Source organism: Sturnira hondurensis, unplaced genomic scaffold (assembly GCF_014824575.4).
Source record: "Sturnira hondurensis isolate 20B ecotype Veracruz unplaced genomic scaffold, ASM1482457v3 Scaffold0021795, whole genome shotgun sequence".
NCBI classification, from domain to species: domain Eukaryota; kingdom Metazoa; phylum Chordata; class Mammalia; order Chiroptera; family Phyllostomidae; genus Sturnira; species Sturnira hondurensis.
The window spans coordinates 2,120,377-2,138,718 of NW_028094426.1; the positions used below are offsets into that span (position 1 = coordinate 2,120,377).

Here is an 18,342-nt window from a genome sequence, read left to right on the forward strand (position 1 = left end):
GTATCTCATGGTCTTACTTTTGCATTGCTTCCTCCAAGCCCTTTTCTTCACAATCAAAGGAACTATTATGCCAGCACATTACCTCTGAAAAGTGGATGTTTTGAAAGAATGTATCAGTAGCAGCAGGATGTAAGCCTCTTTCTAAGACATGATCCTGTTTCCCATATTCTATCAACATGAACAGTAGAGTAAGACCGTCGTCCCTTACCCGCCATTCCTGCTCCTGTAAGCTTTCCCTTCACTGTCGAAATCCTCTTCGGCTTGTCATAGTCATTAAAAAGCCGGTAACCTGTACATTTCCTAAAACTTTGAGGTAACCTTCATCACCAAATTGAAATGTTTTTCTCGAATCTCGTCATCAGTTCCCTGCTGGCCTTTCCTTCTACCCTGAATTGCACATTCTCCGGTTCCACCACGAGGTCCTGTTTTCCCTACTAGCCTCCAGATAAGAGGTTCTGATTTTACCATGGACTCCTGGTCGCTTCTCTCTGCCCTCCTCTTTATCATCACTTTATGCATATTGTAGCCAACTATGCAACCACAGCTCCAGCTTCTGTCCAGGCAAAAGCCTGTCCTTTATCTTCAGTTATTGACTGGTAGAAAGGTCTGGCTTCCTGGCATCCAGCTTCACCGTGTACAAACACCAGTGCATCCTGCCTTTGCGTCTCCTCTCTCTAACCCAGCAACTTGTTCTGACTTCCGTATTGCAATGAATGATATCCCATTACACCTTCAGTTCTCTGGACTGGGGACTTGTCCATAATTTTTAGCATCTGCTTTGTCCTCTTCCAGGTGCACTAGTTACCCTGTGCTAATGAATCGTCTTTCACAGACTCACCGCCTTCCGCAGATTCCTCCGGCCACACCTTGGTTTTCTGAGGCTCACCCTGGCTCACCCCCGTTGGCCCACTCAGTGCTGCCACATGAATTTTTCTACTTTGAATTCATCCTTACTCAAAAGACTACCAAGAGCACTGCAGCCTATCAGGCTAAAACTCTAATTTTCCTGGTGTGTAAGGTGCCCATAATTGGGCCCCTTCTCCTTTTGCCCACCCTTTTACCCAGGGTTCTCATTGATAGCTCAAGGTATAGTCTCTAACTAGAGTTACATCTCTAACTCTCCTTCCTTTCTCAGTTCTGGTGTTTCTGTTGGGAATGCCCAAACTCCTAACTGTTGAGCTCCTGCCCTCATTCTGAGCCCCAGATCTAATGCTATTATTCCATGAAGTCTTCTCGGATCTCACTCACTGGAAACGAACATGTCTGTTCCCAGATCCCCCGTATCACCCTTAGCTGCATGGTACTGTGCATTTTCTGTTGCCTTCTCTCCTTTGTTGGATGCTATCCATTATCATATAGAAAGTGAATGAACTTTATGGTCCAGGGGACATAGGTCTCTACTGCTTCCATGTCCTGGCTATGTGATGTTGGCCAAGTTTCCTTTCACCTTGAACTATTGTTTCCTTACCTGGAAAACGGGGACTATAACACCACATTTGGGGGTTGTGGTGAGTATAAATGACATCGCTAGTGTCAGAATTCCCAGCTCAATGCTTAGCTGAGAGTAACCACTGAATACATGTTCATTTCTCTTCTTCAAGAGATCCAGACTCTTGTTTTATTTCATTTTAATGCTTCCATGGCATGTATTGGGGATTATTCATAAACATTTTCTTAATGACTGAGTATCCAGTTAGCTCCAAATTAACATTGTCTCTGTACCGATATGCCTTATAAGCTATAAAAAAAGATAAAACAAGTAAGTACTAAATTAATATATGCTGCAGGTGAAAATATCTAGGGACACTAACTCTGAGTCACTCCAAGTTTCGCCACACTCGGGGTATGGTTTCTGTGGTGCCCACATGCCCCTGGGGAGGCAGGGACACCGGGAGCACAAGAGAGGTTGACACGTGGTCTGTTTTCCAGAAGCCTCATATTTATTCAAAAATTTAGAGTGGTCATTTAGGTAATTTAACCTATGAGTAAATTTAAATTGCATTTTCATATTAGTACAAATAAAATGTTATAAAGTAGAACAAATTTAGTGTGAGCATTTAAAATAAAACAGAAACATTTTTAAATATTCAAAAGTAGTGCCAGGCACTTTTAGCTGCTAATCCCTGGAGCATAAGGGTTGTCTGTTCTCTGCCCTGAAAGGACCTTCCGTTCACCAAGAGCATGTGAGAAGTGTTCTGATGAGATATATCTAGATATGCATTCATTCCTGGAATTGCTTACCACATGTGAGATTTAATACACACCATATAAATTATGTGAACTTCATTACAGGAATGGTTTATGCACTTGGGATATTGGGGGGTTGTACTATGAAACAGTCGTGATTAATCTGCAAATGGTTCTGGGAAGAGTCGGGTGTTAAGTTGTGATCCAAAGAGGATAAAGTGCAAATGACAGAAGAGAGAATCTCCACCATAGGAGGGAATCGGCTTCAGGAGGGCACCCAGTGACGCACACCCAGAGCAGTAACGGAGGAGGTAGATACCGAGGCAGGTGATGAGAGCAGATAGGACTTCCCTAGCCTTGAAGGCAATGACCAGATGTTTGGGAGGTATGACTCAGAAGGCAATTGCTAGTGATTCAGAAGGAGGTCACGATGGGGGCGGAATTAGCAGATGACAGCACTGAAGCAGTAAATACGGAAAACAGATTGGCTCTGGTAGCCACAATAATTATTAATTTTTAATTACTAGAGGCTGAAAATTCAGGAAAAAGGACCAGGTGTGACAAAATAACAAAATGGAAAGAGAATTTGATGATGTCAGAATTCCTATGGTAAGGATAGTGGAGTTTCTAGAATTAAAGATCTTTCTAGATGATTTATTAAGAGATAAAAACTATATTGTAAGAGAGGAGCCACCTATGTTTATCTCTCCTTATATTAATCCCTTATTATCTATACTTATACATTAAAGTCACTCACTCACTTACTTGGTCAACAATTACTTATTGAGCATCTATTATATGCCAAGGCATTGCAGTGAACAAAAATAGACAAACACACAATAAGCACTGCCATTTGTGGAAGTTACTTTCCAACACATATAGAATGTCAAATAATGACAAAAGCTAGGGGAGGGGAAATAGGCAGAGGACAGAGGGGGATGCCTGGATGCTGGGTGGCTGTGTACCCTTAACTTAGTCATACTGCGTGGGAAACACAGCAAAGTACTTGTGTACTCTTATTTTTCCTGAAAAGTTTGACTCAGTGATCCTTGTGTGCTTACATTTTTCCTACCTCGGTCATCGCATTTCATTCCATTTCAGGTTGTTTTTCCTTGAACTAGTGTATTTACATCTTGAACTCTCTGAAAGTTCCAGCTTCCTACCTAGATTCTAACCTGGTTGTTCTATAGGCATTTTAAATTCAACCCATTGCTAATCAAAAGTGTCCTCCCTCCAAAGTCTCCTTTTTTTCCCCTTGCTTTAGTGGTATTGCTTTAAACTGGTTTAAGTCGGAAAATTCAGAGTCACCCTTGATTTCTCTAAATTTATGCCTCTAGTATATCACACCCTCTTAAAATGTCATTCTGAGTTCCTCTTCGGTCTCTTGATTTATTCAATTACCCTGTCAAATTTAGTTGAATGCCTAGGGTTTACCAGCTGCTATACCAGGTGCTGGTAATACAAAAATACACCAGACAATAAAGTAGTAGAGGCTAAGATAGAAACTGACAAACTTGCATTGCGGAGTATTTTAGACAGAGAGCATCAACTCACCGGTTGGGTCTGTGGGAGTCAGCGTGGTGGCCATAGTGGAGCTGGGTCTTAAAGAAGGAATACCGGGAAGGCAGGGAAGAGACTAGGTGAAGGCAGAGAATTTTCAAAGGATTTCGTGTGTGTGGAGAATGGTGAGAAAGTCAGATTCCAAGAAGAAGATTATCAGAGCCTGAGTCTGAAGGTCCCTTCAAGTTCCCCAGTTGACAGGGACTTCATTACACAGGTAAATACAAAGAGTGAGAGAAACAACTTTTTGGTGAGTTCAGTTTGACATGCCCATAAGCTATCCGGGAGGATTTATCCAGGAGGCAGCTGCCAATAGAAAGTGCACTTGAGAAGAAAGGCCAGTACTGGAGATAAAGATGGAGAAACCAACAACCTGATCATGGTCAAAGAACAGACAAGAAAGCTTCGTGAGCACGACCCAGGGAAAATGAACGATAACCAGTTCCCCTCTTTCGCATTTCCCCTCTACAGCCCTAGTCCCAGGGTTCCCACATCAGCCTCTTCGACCATAGTCTTCCTCTTTAAATCCTGCCCCAGGATGTGACCAGAAGCCCAGTTCTGAATATGCTAGACTCTGCCCAGAACCTTCCAAACAAAGTGCAGGCTCCTTAGCTTCATGTTTAAAGTTCATTATCGTCTGTGCCAACGGTACTGTTTCATCTTCATTTCCAAACGTTCCCCTCTGACCACACCAGGGGAATTGACGCTCCCCCCAACAGGTCGTCTCCTTTCATCTCTAGCTTGGCCATGGCATTTCCTCGGCCCAGATGGCAAAAGAACGTGGCTTTGGCATCAGACATATTTTTATTTAAATACTGGCTGACTTTTCCACTAACCAAAAGTGTTTACTTGAGCAATTAATTGAATCCCTCTGAATCTATTTCCTCACATGCTAAAAGGTCAGATTGGATTGTTGGAATTATTGTCAGCATAAATATATGCTAAGTAAAAATTAAATAGCTTTGACTACCATTCCTCTCTTTTCCACTTGCCACGATCACATTTGAAGGCCAGACATTCAAAGCTTTGCACCTCCTTGCAGCACTTAAAATGTACATAGCGAGAATTCATTTTGCCTTTCTCTGTGTTTTGTTGGCAGTTTATACCACTTCAGAATGTCTGTTGGGTGTTTCCTCTACCATATTATGAGTTAACTGATAGTAGACACATTGTTTTTATAGCCATATGTACCTTGCAACAGGGAGATAAATGTTTGAATTGAATTCTGAGAAAATCTACTTCAACATTTTCTTTCTGTTTTTGGAGTAATAGCTCTGTTGAGATGTAATTTATATACCTTACCACTCATCCATTTAAAGCATACAATTCAATGGTTTTTAGTACATTCAGAGCTCAGCATCTATCATCACAGTTTTAGAACATTTTCATTGTCTCTAAAAGAAACATTATACCCTTTAGCTACCACTATTCCCCCTCCCATTACCTTTTATCCTCCTCAGCCCAAGGCAGCCTTTGAGCTACTATCTGCCACTATAGATTTGCCTATTCTGGACATTTCATAAAAATGGAATCATGTGCTCTGCGGTCTTCAGTGACTTGCTTCTTTCACTTAGTGTGATGTTTTAAAGCAGCATATCTCAGTAGTGTGTTGCATATCTCAGCATCCACGTTGCAGCATATCTCGGTAGCATGTATGGGTATTTCATTGACCCTTTCATCAGGTAATGAACATTGTATTGTTTCTACTTTTTGGCTATTATGAATAATGCTGCTAGGAACAATTTATGTCCAAGCTTTTGTATGGGCATGTGTGTGTGTGTGTGTGTGTGTGTGTGTGTGTGTATATATATATATATATATATATATATACACACACACACACACACACATATAAAGACAGAGAGATACTGGGTCATATAGTAACTCTATGTTTAATCTTTGGAGGACCTGCTGAGCTGTTTTCCAAAGTAGCTATACCATTTTACATCCCCACCCCTAGTGAATGAGGATTCTAATTTGTCCACATCATCATCAACCCTTGTTATTATCTATTTTTGATTGCAGCCATCCTAGCAGGACATTTTGGCAGTAAAATATCCTTAAGGCATTGAATCAATATTTATTTCATGCTGACTACATACTAGGCAGCATTCTAAGCTATTTGGACCATTAGTGAAGAACAGACACAGATATGTCTACCTATGGGCATGCAAAAAATGAGAAACATAATGAGTTCTTGGATAAATTGACATTTCTTCTGTGCCGATTAGCAGGCAGGATTTTTTGTGCACCACCAGTTTTCTGTCTTTACCTTATACTTGTGGTCTAGTTTGATTTAACAATGTTGATATGGCTATATTCAGTCTGTTAGGAGGTGCTAAGCACTGTAGAAAAAAAGAGGAGAAACAGGAAAGAGTTATTAAGAGTGTCCACACAAAGAAAGGGGTAAGTGATAGGATTAAATAGGATGACTAAGTGAAGCCACATTGAGAAGGTGAGATTTGAGCAAAAACGTGAAGGTGAGTGAGTGAGTCAAAGACATACCAGAGAGATGAGTGTTGTGGGCAGAGGAAATGACCAGTCCTAAGGCCCTGAAGCAGGGGTCTGTGTGCAGTGGGCAGCAAGGAGGCCACTGTGGCCAGGGGGAGGCTAGCAAGGGAGAGGGTAGAAGACGAGGTTTGAGAGGCTGTAGGGCCACATCACTCGAGGGTTAGCAAATAGATACCACATGGGACATACTTATACTCATCAATTATTTATTGATTATCTGAAATTCAGACTTACTGAGCATCTTGTATTTTATCTGGCAAACCTAATGGTAGACCATTTTAACAACGTTGACCTTTAACCCGAGGAGGGAGGACCCACTGCAGGATTTGAAAAAGGGGAGTCACTATCTCACTTGATTTTTAAAGGATCACCGTGGCTGCTGGGTTGAGAATAGGCAGTAGCCAGTAAGAATGGGAATGGGGCCAGGGAGCCTACTGTAGTAACCCAGATGAGAGATGATGATGGCCCAGCCCAGAGTGGTAGTGATGCAGGTGGTGGGAAGTGATCCGATTCTGAATGTATGTTGAAGGTAGAGCCAAAAGAAGACTCTCAACCACAGATGGCATGTGGTATGTGAGAGAGGAAGAGGATTCAAGAATGGCTCCTAGACTTTTGGCTTGGACAACAGGAAGCATGGTGTTGCTGTGGAATGGAAAGAGGACTATGGGTGGAGTGGGGTTGAGGGAGATGACTGGGTTCTATTTGGGACACACTGAGCTGACGATGGGTCGAATAAGATGAGGCATAGCTATCAGCCGGCTAAATGTTATGGTATTTTCCATTAAATATTCAATAATATATACTCAATAATTTAAAAGGTCACTCCATTTGGGACAGATTTTTTTTACTTATTATACATTGTATCTGAATATTGAAAGTGTTTTCCTCCTGTCTTCTTCTTCTTTTTTAAAAAAATATGCTTAGGAAAAGAGTAGCCAGGATTGGAATTCAATTTCTTGGTTTCTTCTCCAATATCTGAACTGCAAAACCAGACCAAATCCCTACACCCCATTTTCCTTGGCTTCCTCTTCATTTTTCCGTATATGGTTTTCTTCGCCTCCAATCATGTTCATTTATCCAGTCTTCAGCCTTTGAGAAAAAAATATTACTCCCCAGATCCTTTTCTCAGTGTCCACCCAGAGACTGAAAATGTGCCCTGGAATTGAGCAGACCACCCCCTCCCCCAAATGCCTGGGACAGAACAAACTGAGGGGCCGGGCGAGTATGGGAGTCCTTCTTGCAGTCAGAGCCCAGATCATGGTGGCCTTCACTTACCCTTCACAGATCACAGGTAGTTTTGAAGAGACTCAGCTGCTGTCCTTCATTTTATGAAAGTTCCTGGATCCGATGACTTTTTTTCTGTCCTGATTATCAGGCATGCCTTTGCTTGCACAATCGCTTTTACCTCTTTAGCTTAGACTTGTGGTCCAGTTTAATTTGACAATCTTGATACAGTTACATTAGAAATTATCTGCAAATTTTACATCTCTAATAGGATGCCCATGTATCCATGGGGAGAAAAATATTTGTTGAAAAGAAATCTATAAACTACGACCTTTTATTCTGGAGATCTTATGTACTGTGTTGTTTTTAATCATAACATTTTAAATTGGTGCATTCTCACAGAAAGCTTGTTTGTATATAATTATGTTTTGGGGGAGGCTAAAAAGTTATGCGCTGATTACATGAAAAATTACATACATTGTGTTTCCTTTGTTTTGCAGGACTCGAAAGGGACAAGTTTGATAATAAAACTGTGTCGTTTGAGGAGCACATCAAGTCAGAACACAATATGTGGCATTATTTGTACTTCCTAGTCTTGGTGAAGGTTAAAGACCCAACCGAATACACTGGACCTGAAAGTTACGTGGCTCAAATGATCGTGGTGAGTGATCAGGTGGTTTGATCTTGAGTATATGGATTTTGTATGCTTTTCCTTCTCTACCCTGCCCTTGTCTCATTTTGTTAACTTTTAAATAGGACTGTCCATCACTGAAGTACTGCTATACTGGCTGTCATTGGTTCCCTGTGCACTTCTTAGTTACACAAACCAAATCTAAGCCTCAGGTGCACAGATATTTACTGAAGAAATCTCTGTGGGGTGAATAGCACCGTCTGCCCTCTTCCCTCATGCCTCCTGTCATTGCTAATGCCTCAATTCTCCGAATCTGGAACTTTCCCATTGGCAAATATGAATAGAAGTTTCATACTTTAAGAAATGTGTTGAACTTCAGAAATCAAGGGTTTAAGGAAGGGAAGAATATGATGGGAAAACACTGTGTGTCTGTCTGCATATACTTTGCGTAGGTTTATCAGTGTTGGTGATGTGTCTGCGGCGATTCTTCCGCATCCAGTTATTTGTAACTCTGCACTAACAACATTGCACAGTGTGGTTGTCCATGGTCCAAAGTCTCTCCTGTTTCAGAGAAGTTTATAATTGCCTGGCTTAAATAGAAGTCAAAGTTATAACTTTAATGTATCCGTGATACACATTTAGTGAGTGTCATTGCATCGGATATAAATTCTCATATTCTTATAATAAACTAGCTGAATATTGGATTTTTTTCAAAAATCACTCTGTGCCCTGGCCGAGTGGCTCAGCTGGTTGGAACAAGTCCAATCCACCAAAAGGTTGTAGGTTCCATTCCCAGTCAGGGCGCTTGCCTAGGTTGAGGATTTGCTCCCCAGTTGGGGCACATGTAGGAACAATCAGTCAGTGTTTCTCTCTCTCTCTCTTTCTCTCTCTCTCTTCCCCTCTGAAATCAATTCACATATCCTCACATGAGGATTTCTAAAAAATCACCCTACAAAATTACATTACCTATTTGAGCATACGCCCTGAGAAGAGTCACGATTCCCTTCGCTGCTCGGTCCCAAGAATGGCATTCAGTGAGCACCACAAAGTGGCAGGGCAGGCAGAGAACAGTGGTTCCCTGGCCTCGCCTTGGGAGCTCTCACCCACTGAGGAAGACAAACGCTAATATAGGGAGCAACCAAAGAGCACTTTCAGAAGCTAACACATTAATAAGTGCAAGTTAATATTGTAGTAGTTCACCTTACCTGACAATATTTATGTCACAAGAGACCTAATATAAATTATACTTTATAGTTCAGCATTCCCCATGCTTTCTATTATTGACCTGCATCCTACTACAGGTTGTTTTCTCTGCATTCTTCAGATGATAGCAGACAGAACCAGTGTCCTTTTTTTCATATATCCTTTTCTGCCTTCTCTTCCTTCTAAATTAGGAAAAAAGATAATCATTTTGAAGATAGGCATTTATAGTCATTATTTTATGCATTCTTGATATTGAGCTGCTCAGGGACTATTTGTGTGAAATATTTTGTTTCTGCTTTCTGGCAAATAAAAAACATGTAAATCATTACATTTAAAGTATGACCTCAGATTGCTATACTTTATCAAAGTGTGAGTTTGATATATATAGGAGTATGCAGGAGTAGGTTTACAATTGTTCACGTGGAAAAAGACATGCAGGTCATGATTATTACAATAGCTACCTACCTGCATGTCTTTTTCCACATGAACAACTGTAAACCTACTTTTGCCCACTCCCATCATTGTTGGGCATCCGTATGTCCCCTGAATTAAAAGATTTCAGGGAATACACTGAAGAGTCCGATATATTCCTTCTCTGCCAAGGTGTTTAGAGTAGAAGGGAGAGGGGGATAACAAACCAAAAGTAGAATAGGCTAAGTTCCCCGAGAGTGGAACAAATGAAAATACGTGTAGGCTTAAAGATGTGGAGTGACACCTGACTGGGCAGAGGGGAACGGGCGTGTGTGTTTGTCCCAAGGCAACACATCAGCCAGGGGAGCCTTTGTGCAGATGAGCAGTGTCTGCTGGATTAAGAGTGAGTTCCCGAAAGGGGGGCGGCCTGACCAAAGGCACAAATATGGGGCACTCAAGCACTCAGGGGCTAGTTAGTTGCCCAGTTTCACTGGCACATAGTCTACCTAAAAGGAAACTGTCAGAAATATGACAAGAAAAGTAAATTGGACTTTTAATTAGATATGGGTATTTGGATATTGTTTCATCAGCCATGGGAAGCTACTGAAAGCTTTAACTAAGGAAATAATGTGGCCTACGACAATAGGCAGTAGTGTGTGGGCTGGTTTGGAGAGGGGCAAGATGATGTCAGAGGTGGTAGTTGGCCATTGCTGAGACTAGGGGTGGAGACATGGAGGAGCAGGGGAGTTGCAATACTGCAAGACAGTGACAATTGACATGTGAGCCTGGTCACTGGGAGAAAGGTGGTGTCTCTCTGTTAGGAAGAGAAGCTGGTCGGAAAAGAGGAGTTCTTGATTTTGACATGAAACTGGAGACTGAGTCATGGATTAGGAGGGACAGTGAAGTGACAACAGCATGTGTACCTTAGAGCCAGAAAGATCTGGGCTCAGACTTTGGTTTCATCACTTCTTGTGTGGTCTTGGATCTCATGGGTGAGTCTTTGAACCTACCTGTGGCTCTTCCTACTCATCTAAAGACAGAAAGTTATTGGTGTGAGCTCAGTGAGATGATATGTAAAAAGTGTCTAGCACAGTGTAGGTCCTCAGTAATTGACAATTTTCACTGTGACTGTCCACATGGAACGACAATGAAAACCATTGGATTAGAGAGAGATGAGAAAAGGGGGAACTGTGAAGAGAGAAGAGAGAGAAAGTGAGAGAACCTAGGGCATCTCCCATTTAGGAAAAATAGAAAGATAAGTAAAACAAGTAGAAAAGAAGACAAGAAAAGGGCAGAGGGAGAACCAGAAATTGGTGTATGTCAAAAGCCAAGAGCTGAGCATTTCAATGCCAGAGCTCAACATTTTCTACAAATTGGCCATAAAGAAGGACAGGTCAGAGTCTTTAGAAAGTGTAATGAGGAAATTACAGGTGACTTGTACTGTGAGAGAAGACTGTTCTGAAAATATAGACCCATAGTTGGCCTTAACATTAAACCCAGCATTTTGCCAGGCACTTGTACTTGAATTGTGAAGTGTCCATGACCTTACCTGTGTCTCTGTCCCTCCTCTTCTATAAGAACTCTGTCCAGAACCTTGACAGGAGGGATGAGAGCTCACGAGTTTGTTCCAGCATGAATTGTTTCCCTCTCATCCAAGCAGTGCACACCTAAGAGAACAGTCACCGGTTCTGAATGTCAATAGGCAGGAGGAGGAAAGGTGATATTAAGCTCAGGCCTGATGGAAACAAGCCGTTAGCATGGGAGATTGTTCATGAACTGAAATAGCCTTTTTGAAAACACTTCTAGAAATCTATAAGTGTTGAACACAATTCAGAAAATTTGTCAATCCCAACTTGGTGGAGATTATGGTTTTGTAATTCTGATGCTCCTAGAAAAAGAGTGGATTTTAGAGCAAATAGCAAGTTGAAGCATGTCTACAGCTCGGTTGAAAGACTTTTGTTTCCTCTGTCCAACCCCGAGGTAACTACTCCAACGGTTTGGTAGGTACCTACCACTTTTGGTCTTTCCTACCACTCCCGGGTGTTCCCTACCACTTTTGTTTTTGCTCCTTAAAAACAGGTTCATTTACCAAGTTGATTTAAGTGCTTGCTTATTCATAGGGCTTTGAAAGAAGCTATAATTCTTTATAATTGATGTAGCTTTTATACTTAAGGATTTATACAAAAGAAAAGGAGGAAGTTCCTTAAATTTGTTCCTAAAACAACTCATTTGAATTCCACTACACTGGTAAAGTAAATCTGATTTGTACTTTGGGACCCTTAGGAAATGCCTCCTGGCTTTTGGTGAAATAGGAAAAAAAATAATATAACAAATTTGGAGGGTGTTTCTCCCTTCTGTATACTTTTTCACCTCCAATATTTATACTTTATTACTATGTCAATAAAGGGGATTTACACCAAATGCATTAAAACATACATTATAAAAATTAATATGTTGCTTCTAGATATTAGAACCTATGGAAATCTATTTGTGCCTCTAAATCCATCCAGTGGTAGGCTCAAGATTCTGAAGTAATAATAGAAACTTAAAACTTCCTCATCCCTGCCTTCAGTTCTAAACCAAGCTATGTAAATATCCACTGTCTGAGTGTCTGAATTAACAAAAGGCATTTTCTGGAATATCGTTAGAGGAGATGTGAGTAGATCAAGGTATTTGGAGGAACAGGTTTTCTTTTTGCAAGCAAACCTTCATTTTTGATAAGAGAATTGATATTTTGAACTAGAATTTTTGGAAACAGAAAATGAGAAGGGAAAAGGAAGGATCATGCAGGAAAGTAAAATAATGAAAGTGAATTTAAATTTTTTTAAAATATAGAGGAAAGGGTGTAAGGGATAAAAGCTGCAACCTGTACTCATAATGGCCTTTGAGCATCACTGAGCCCTTTTTCTTCTCCCATCACCCAAAGGATGATTGAGGAGGAACCAACAAACTAGAGATCATTAGGAAAAATTGCCCAAAGCTTTTAGATGTTGCCGTAACATTTGGGGGACATTTTTTGATTTTCACTGTTTGCTGAGATAATGTTAGGGGCCTATGGGGATACATTTTTTAAAGGTTTTATTTATTTATTTTTAGACAGAAGGAAAAGGAGAGAAACATCAATGTGTAGTCGCCTCTCATGTGCCCCTAACTGGGGACCTGGCCCACAACCCAGCACGTGCCCTGACTGGAAACCAAACCCACGATCTTTTGGTTCGCAGGCCGACACTAGGTCCACTGAGCCCCACCAACCAGGGCTGGGGATATTCATTACTCAGTTTGACAAAGAGCAGGATCAAAACTGAGGCACCTGGAAGAGAGGCACCAGGTGTGCTCAGATAGTGCTGCATCCCCCGCAGTGTCCAAGCGTCTGGGCGGTACTGAGCTGCAACCCACCGCTGGCTGGCAGTCCTCCTCAGGACCATGGTTTTAGGGGGGCCTTGTCTTCGTTTTAGTGCATGACACTTTTATGTTCTTCTACTAATTCGACTAGACTAAAACCCATTTTGTGACATTGCATCAGTGCCACCTAGGACAATTTAACTCGTTTTTGTTAACATGGTAATTGTCTGTCTTGACACACAAAAATAAGAGTACGTTTCTCAAAGGCCACAGCCAGGAATTGAGTGGCTCTTTGTTCTATATAATACCAGGGCACATTAAAATGTCTGTGATACATATTAAAAGCAATTTGACAGACGTTGAGTCTCTCCCATGTGCTAGCAGCTGTGCAAAGGGTTTAAATGTAGAATAAGTAAGAAATAGCCTCGTCTCTCTGGAGGTTCAAAGTACTTATTAGATGAATGAATAAAATAATGAGTGAATTAACAAATGATGGTTTTTCTTAGCCCTCTGGTAGTTGGACATAATTTACAGAAAGATACACCAAAATAGCTGGAAGAGTTAGGAACATGAATTGGTCATAAATGTCATCTTTCCCCCTTTTTAAAAATCAGAGGATAAAGATGCAGCGAAGGAATCAAGTGTAACGAATGTACTATTAAAGGTCGGACTTGGGGGACAGGGTGTTCCCATCCCTCTGTCGTGCCTCCCACAGCGTTCTCAAGCCCAGCTCCTGCCATCAGGAGGTGCCTTCAGCCACTTTCCTAGCAGGGGGTGGGCGTGTGCACTGGTGGGTTTGTCGGAGTAACTCACCCGGAAGCACAAATTCTTCCCTGTGATAATCTGTTAAGACCTCAGGGAGTCCCTTGAAGGAGCTAGAAAAGAAATTGACTCACCCCTTACTTTAGCTATGCAAGGAAGAAAAAGAAAGAAACAAGTTTCCAGATGTTGTTTTCTGTGACTAGAACTCAAAATAAATTTTGCTTAGTTAAACCATATCTTTGAGCAGTAACTGTTTGAGGAAGGGGGGATGTTTGGGCTCATGAGTGACATGTAGTCTTCTAAGATTTATGGGCACCCCTCATGCGTGAGCAGCATTGGCCAACCCAGTTTCTTCATTATTATTGTGTGTCATCATTATGAAATTGTATGTTCTGATTCTATTATTTCTAATTTACACTAATTGTGTAATTGGAGCTAATTGAGCCAATTATGTAACTACCCAATCTTTAAAACCTGTTTGAAAGACTTTAGACCTTAATAAGACACTTTTTTACATGTTTACATTTCAGGGCAAGCCGCGGGGGTCCCTGCAGCTTCGAATACACAATTAAGAAGTAAATGTATACATTCAAAGAGCTGCCACCTTCACTTTCCACGTTTTAAGTGGAGACATATGTCTTCAATTTAAGAGGGTTCTTTTTCTTCCCAGCTCTGGAGTTCATTGTCATCACAGAATCTATGCTCTACATTATTCTAATTTCCTGTTTAGTATTCATACGTAGGATATATGAGTTGCTACATTTTTGTACACCTGTTAACATCGTTCTGATCTTCTTGTTAGTTTGTAAAATAGTCAGAGAGGGTGAGTATTGAGCCATATGGCTGTATGCAGAGTCTTCATCTCAAAGACTATTCCAGTGCTCAAGTTATTAGACCTCAGTGCTGGAAGTGGGAGTAGGGTGGGATCCGAAGAGTGTTCTCAAGGAGCTCATGGATGGAAGTGGGGTGGGGAATAAAGACAAGGGCAGGCAGCCCTGGCTGGTGTGGCTCAGTGGATTGAGCAGTGGCCTGTGAACCACGGGGTTGGTGGTTCAATTCCCAGTCAGGGCACATGTCTGGATTGCAGGCCAAGTCCCCAGGAGCGGGTGGGGTGCGTGTGAGAGGCAACCACACACTGATGTTTCTCTCCTCTTCTCCCTCCTTTCCTCTCTGTATAAATAAATAAAATCTTTTTAAAATGTGAAAAAAAAAGATGAGGGCAAGCAGGTGAGGTGTCGACTCAGGGATGTCATCAGCTACTTCCTGGGTTCATCAGAAACTCAATTTACTGGTTTCCAGATGATAGTTCTCAAAGTTCAATAAGCAGAAAATGGATTTTGTTACTTTTTCTAATCAGTGTCTAAAGAGAAATTCAGTATGAAGGAGTAAGCCTGGTTGTTAGATTCCGACGCTTGGCTTTTTAGGGTTTTCCTCCACACGGTGGTGGAAAGACTTTACTTGTCCCCTCTGCACTTCACTTCACCCATTGACGAAATAAGTTCCATCAGCCAGTCACAGCACTCAGAGTAGAACCATCTGAACTGTGACTGGATCCTGAAGGCCTCCTGCTAGGCCAGGCCCTGTTCTTTAGTTTCTGGATCATGAGGGCAAAGGACAGGCAGGGATCCCAGGGAAAGAACCTAAGCCCAGAAGGCCGCAGGGTCATAAGGGGGAGAGGAGAATTTGGAGGGCTTGGGACAATGGTTAATTTGGCAACTAGGAAATACTGCGAAGGTTTAGTAACTAGGATAGCCATATCTGTACGCACCAGCTATATACTGACCCTGCATTTAATAAGACTTCTCCCCATGAGGATTAAATAAAATCATGCCTACTAACAATACTACTGCCAATTTCCTGACATTCAATGAACACTGACTATATTCCAGGTGCTGTGCTAAGTGTTTGACACATGTGGTCTCTTTTAAAGCCTGTAACAACCCTAGGAGGCTATCTGCTGTTACCATCCCCATGCTGCACGTGGGGAAACTGAGGCTTGTCAAGGACTGGCAACTTGCGCAAAGTTGCACACGTAGCAGAAAGGGATGCCGTGTCCTTAATGTGCCAGGCACATGCACATGTTCAATCAATGTCCCGCTGTTATTTGCTGCTGTCCTGCGATATATAAAGCTAGAAGCAGTGGTTCCTTGGGGAGCAGGCAAGGCCACTGTATCCAGCACTCTCAGCAGCATGCCTTGTGCTCTGCCAGAGAGGGACCCGTGCACACTCAGACCAGGGCCGGGGGTGGGGGTGGGTTGTGGAGACCTGGCTGTGAGACAGGGAGTCAGCTGACTAGCCTCCAGTGGCAGGAAGGCCTGAGAGGAATTATAATAGGAAAAGACTTTCTCATTCAGAGCTGACGGGCAATTGCAAGCTTCCCACAAAAATTACAAGCATTACAACTGCAGTATTACAATGGCAGGCACACAAGACAGAGGCTGCAGGATGTTGCAATTTAGCTTGACAAGCATTTCCCGGGGTGCACTAGACATGAGGCACTGACGGAAACAAGAATAAATGTTGTCACTGCCCTCACAGAGCCACAAGTTAAAAGAAAGGAGAGCTCTATGAGTATTCACTGGAAACTATAAGGCAAGTTAGAACTCTGGTCAGAGCTATAATACACGTATAAACACAGAGAGCTAGAGAAATCTCTAAACAAGTTATACTGTTACGCCCCTGCTTAAAACTAGTCAGCAGTACTTGGAATGTAACCCAGACTTTTTCCCATGGTCCCCTCTGCAGCCCGGCCCAGCCTGTTCCACCAATCTCATTTTATCCCCCTTCCTTAGCGACAGGTCAACCACATCGGCCTTCTTCTGGAAAAATGCCACCCCTCTTTTCTGGTCAGGGCCTTGACATGTGGGTGTCATCCATCTGTAGTTGTCCCCCAGCTCCTTCCATGCGTAGTGCCTTCCATGACACCCCCATTCCAGTTAGCTTCTGTCCTGTCCCCCTTTGGAGCATTCAAAATAACCTGAGCTAAGATGATTTTTATGTTATTGACACGTTTATTTCTCTGCATTATGACTTAGGCATTTACGTGTCTGTTTTGTTTACTGCAGTAGTCTCAGCACTTAAATTAGCCAATGCATAGTAGGCCCTCAGCTCTGATCTGTGGGACAACAGAGTAGGACAGATAGAGCCTCTGGAGCCCAGAAGACAGGACAGTCTCTCCAGCTGAAGGCAGTGGGCACAGCTGCACAGAGAAGATTATGAGGGCCTTAAAAAACGAGGAGGATGTTGTCAGATGGGAGGGGACTATGTTCCAGACGAAGTGTGTATCTTAAAGGGAAGGGGTGAGAAGAGAAAAAGAAAGGAAACTAAATTTATAATATATGCTAGTTGCCTTGCATATTATTTAATTATACCCTTTTTATGTAAATTGAGGCTCAGCGAAGTTCATTATCCACAGTGCCCCACAGATGGGTGCTTGGACTAGGATCCAAACACAAATGTTTCTGGGGCCAGTGTCTACAGTTTTACTGTTAGCTATGCTTTTTTTCTCAGAAGGATCAGGCAAAATTTTACAAAGATCAAATATGTGTAAGTCAACTGTTGGATAAAGGGTGGGAGAAAGAAACTCAGGCCAAAAACTAAAAGATATCCTTTAGAAGGAAGAAAGCACTTCCTGCTTCTCCAGTATTTTAAGGAATTAGAATCTGTAGTCTCTAAACTGCAATAGTTAAGGTGGGATTAAAAGTGACTGGAAAATGCAGACCAGTCCATCACTGTCCATCAGTCAAAGACTTGTGCATCCCACAAACCCAGGTTGTGTACTTCCTGTGCTCCAGGCACCAAGCTGCCTGGAGGTTCAAAGTGGAGGCACTTACTGTAACTTCCTTCCGGAGGCAGAGAAACGAAGGGAAGAGATGGTAATGGCACAATGCAGCCTGGGAGCCTGCCGCAGGGCAGATGGCCGGGAAGGGGCGCTGCACGAGGTTGTGCCTGGATGTATGAGTGAGTCGGGGAGATGAGGATGCAGCAGGTGGAGGGAGCAGTGGGCCTGTCTGGAGAGAGGACAAGGCTCTCAGAACAGGGGGTAAGGTGGTAATCAAGAGCCAGATCACAAGAGCCGTGTGTGCTTGGAAGTTTTCGCTGTACCCTGAAAGGTAAGGAAAGCCCTTCAGAGATATTAAAGTAAAGAGACAAGGTCAGGTATATATTGTGGAAAACATGTTCCATGGCAGTGTAAAAAATGGATTCAAGGGGGCCATCCTGGGGCAAGAGAAAAACAGGTAGAAAGGTTTCATTGCCCAGTAACAATGATGAGAGCGGAAATGAAATGACACTGGAGATTGAAAGGAAATGATGGCTAGGAAAAGAATCAGGTGGAGGATTCCCTGCAGGGAGGGCAAGATGGTTTAGGCATCTGGCCTTGGAGAGTTGTTGGGGGTTGAGCAGTGGGGCTCAAATCCTAGGGGTTCCCCGGGAGTCAGCTGAGGCCACGTGACAATCTCACTTTGCACAGGCACAACCTGGGTGTCCAAATACACATGTTCAGTAAGACG

The 18,342-nt window shown here is 42.4% G+C and overlaps 1 protein-coding gene across 3 annotated transcripts in view; it reads left to right on the top strand.

Moving 5' to 3' along the window:
* The window catches only part of ITPR2 (inositol 1,4,5-trisphosphate receptor type 2), a 456,496-nt gene that overhangs the window by 403,461 nt on the left and 34,693 nt on the right, over nucleotides 1–18,342 (top strand). For all 3 annotated transcript variants that reach the window (XM_037033923.1, XM_037033924.1, XM_037033925.1), the window contains one exon: nucleotides 7,983–8,143. In XM_037033923.1, coding sequence (XP_036889818.1) covers nucleotides 7,983–8,143 — 161 coding nt within the window. The remainder of the gene's footprint in view (nucleotides 1–7,982; nucleotides 8,144–18,342) is intronic.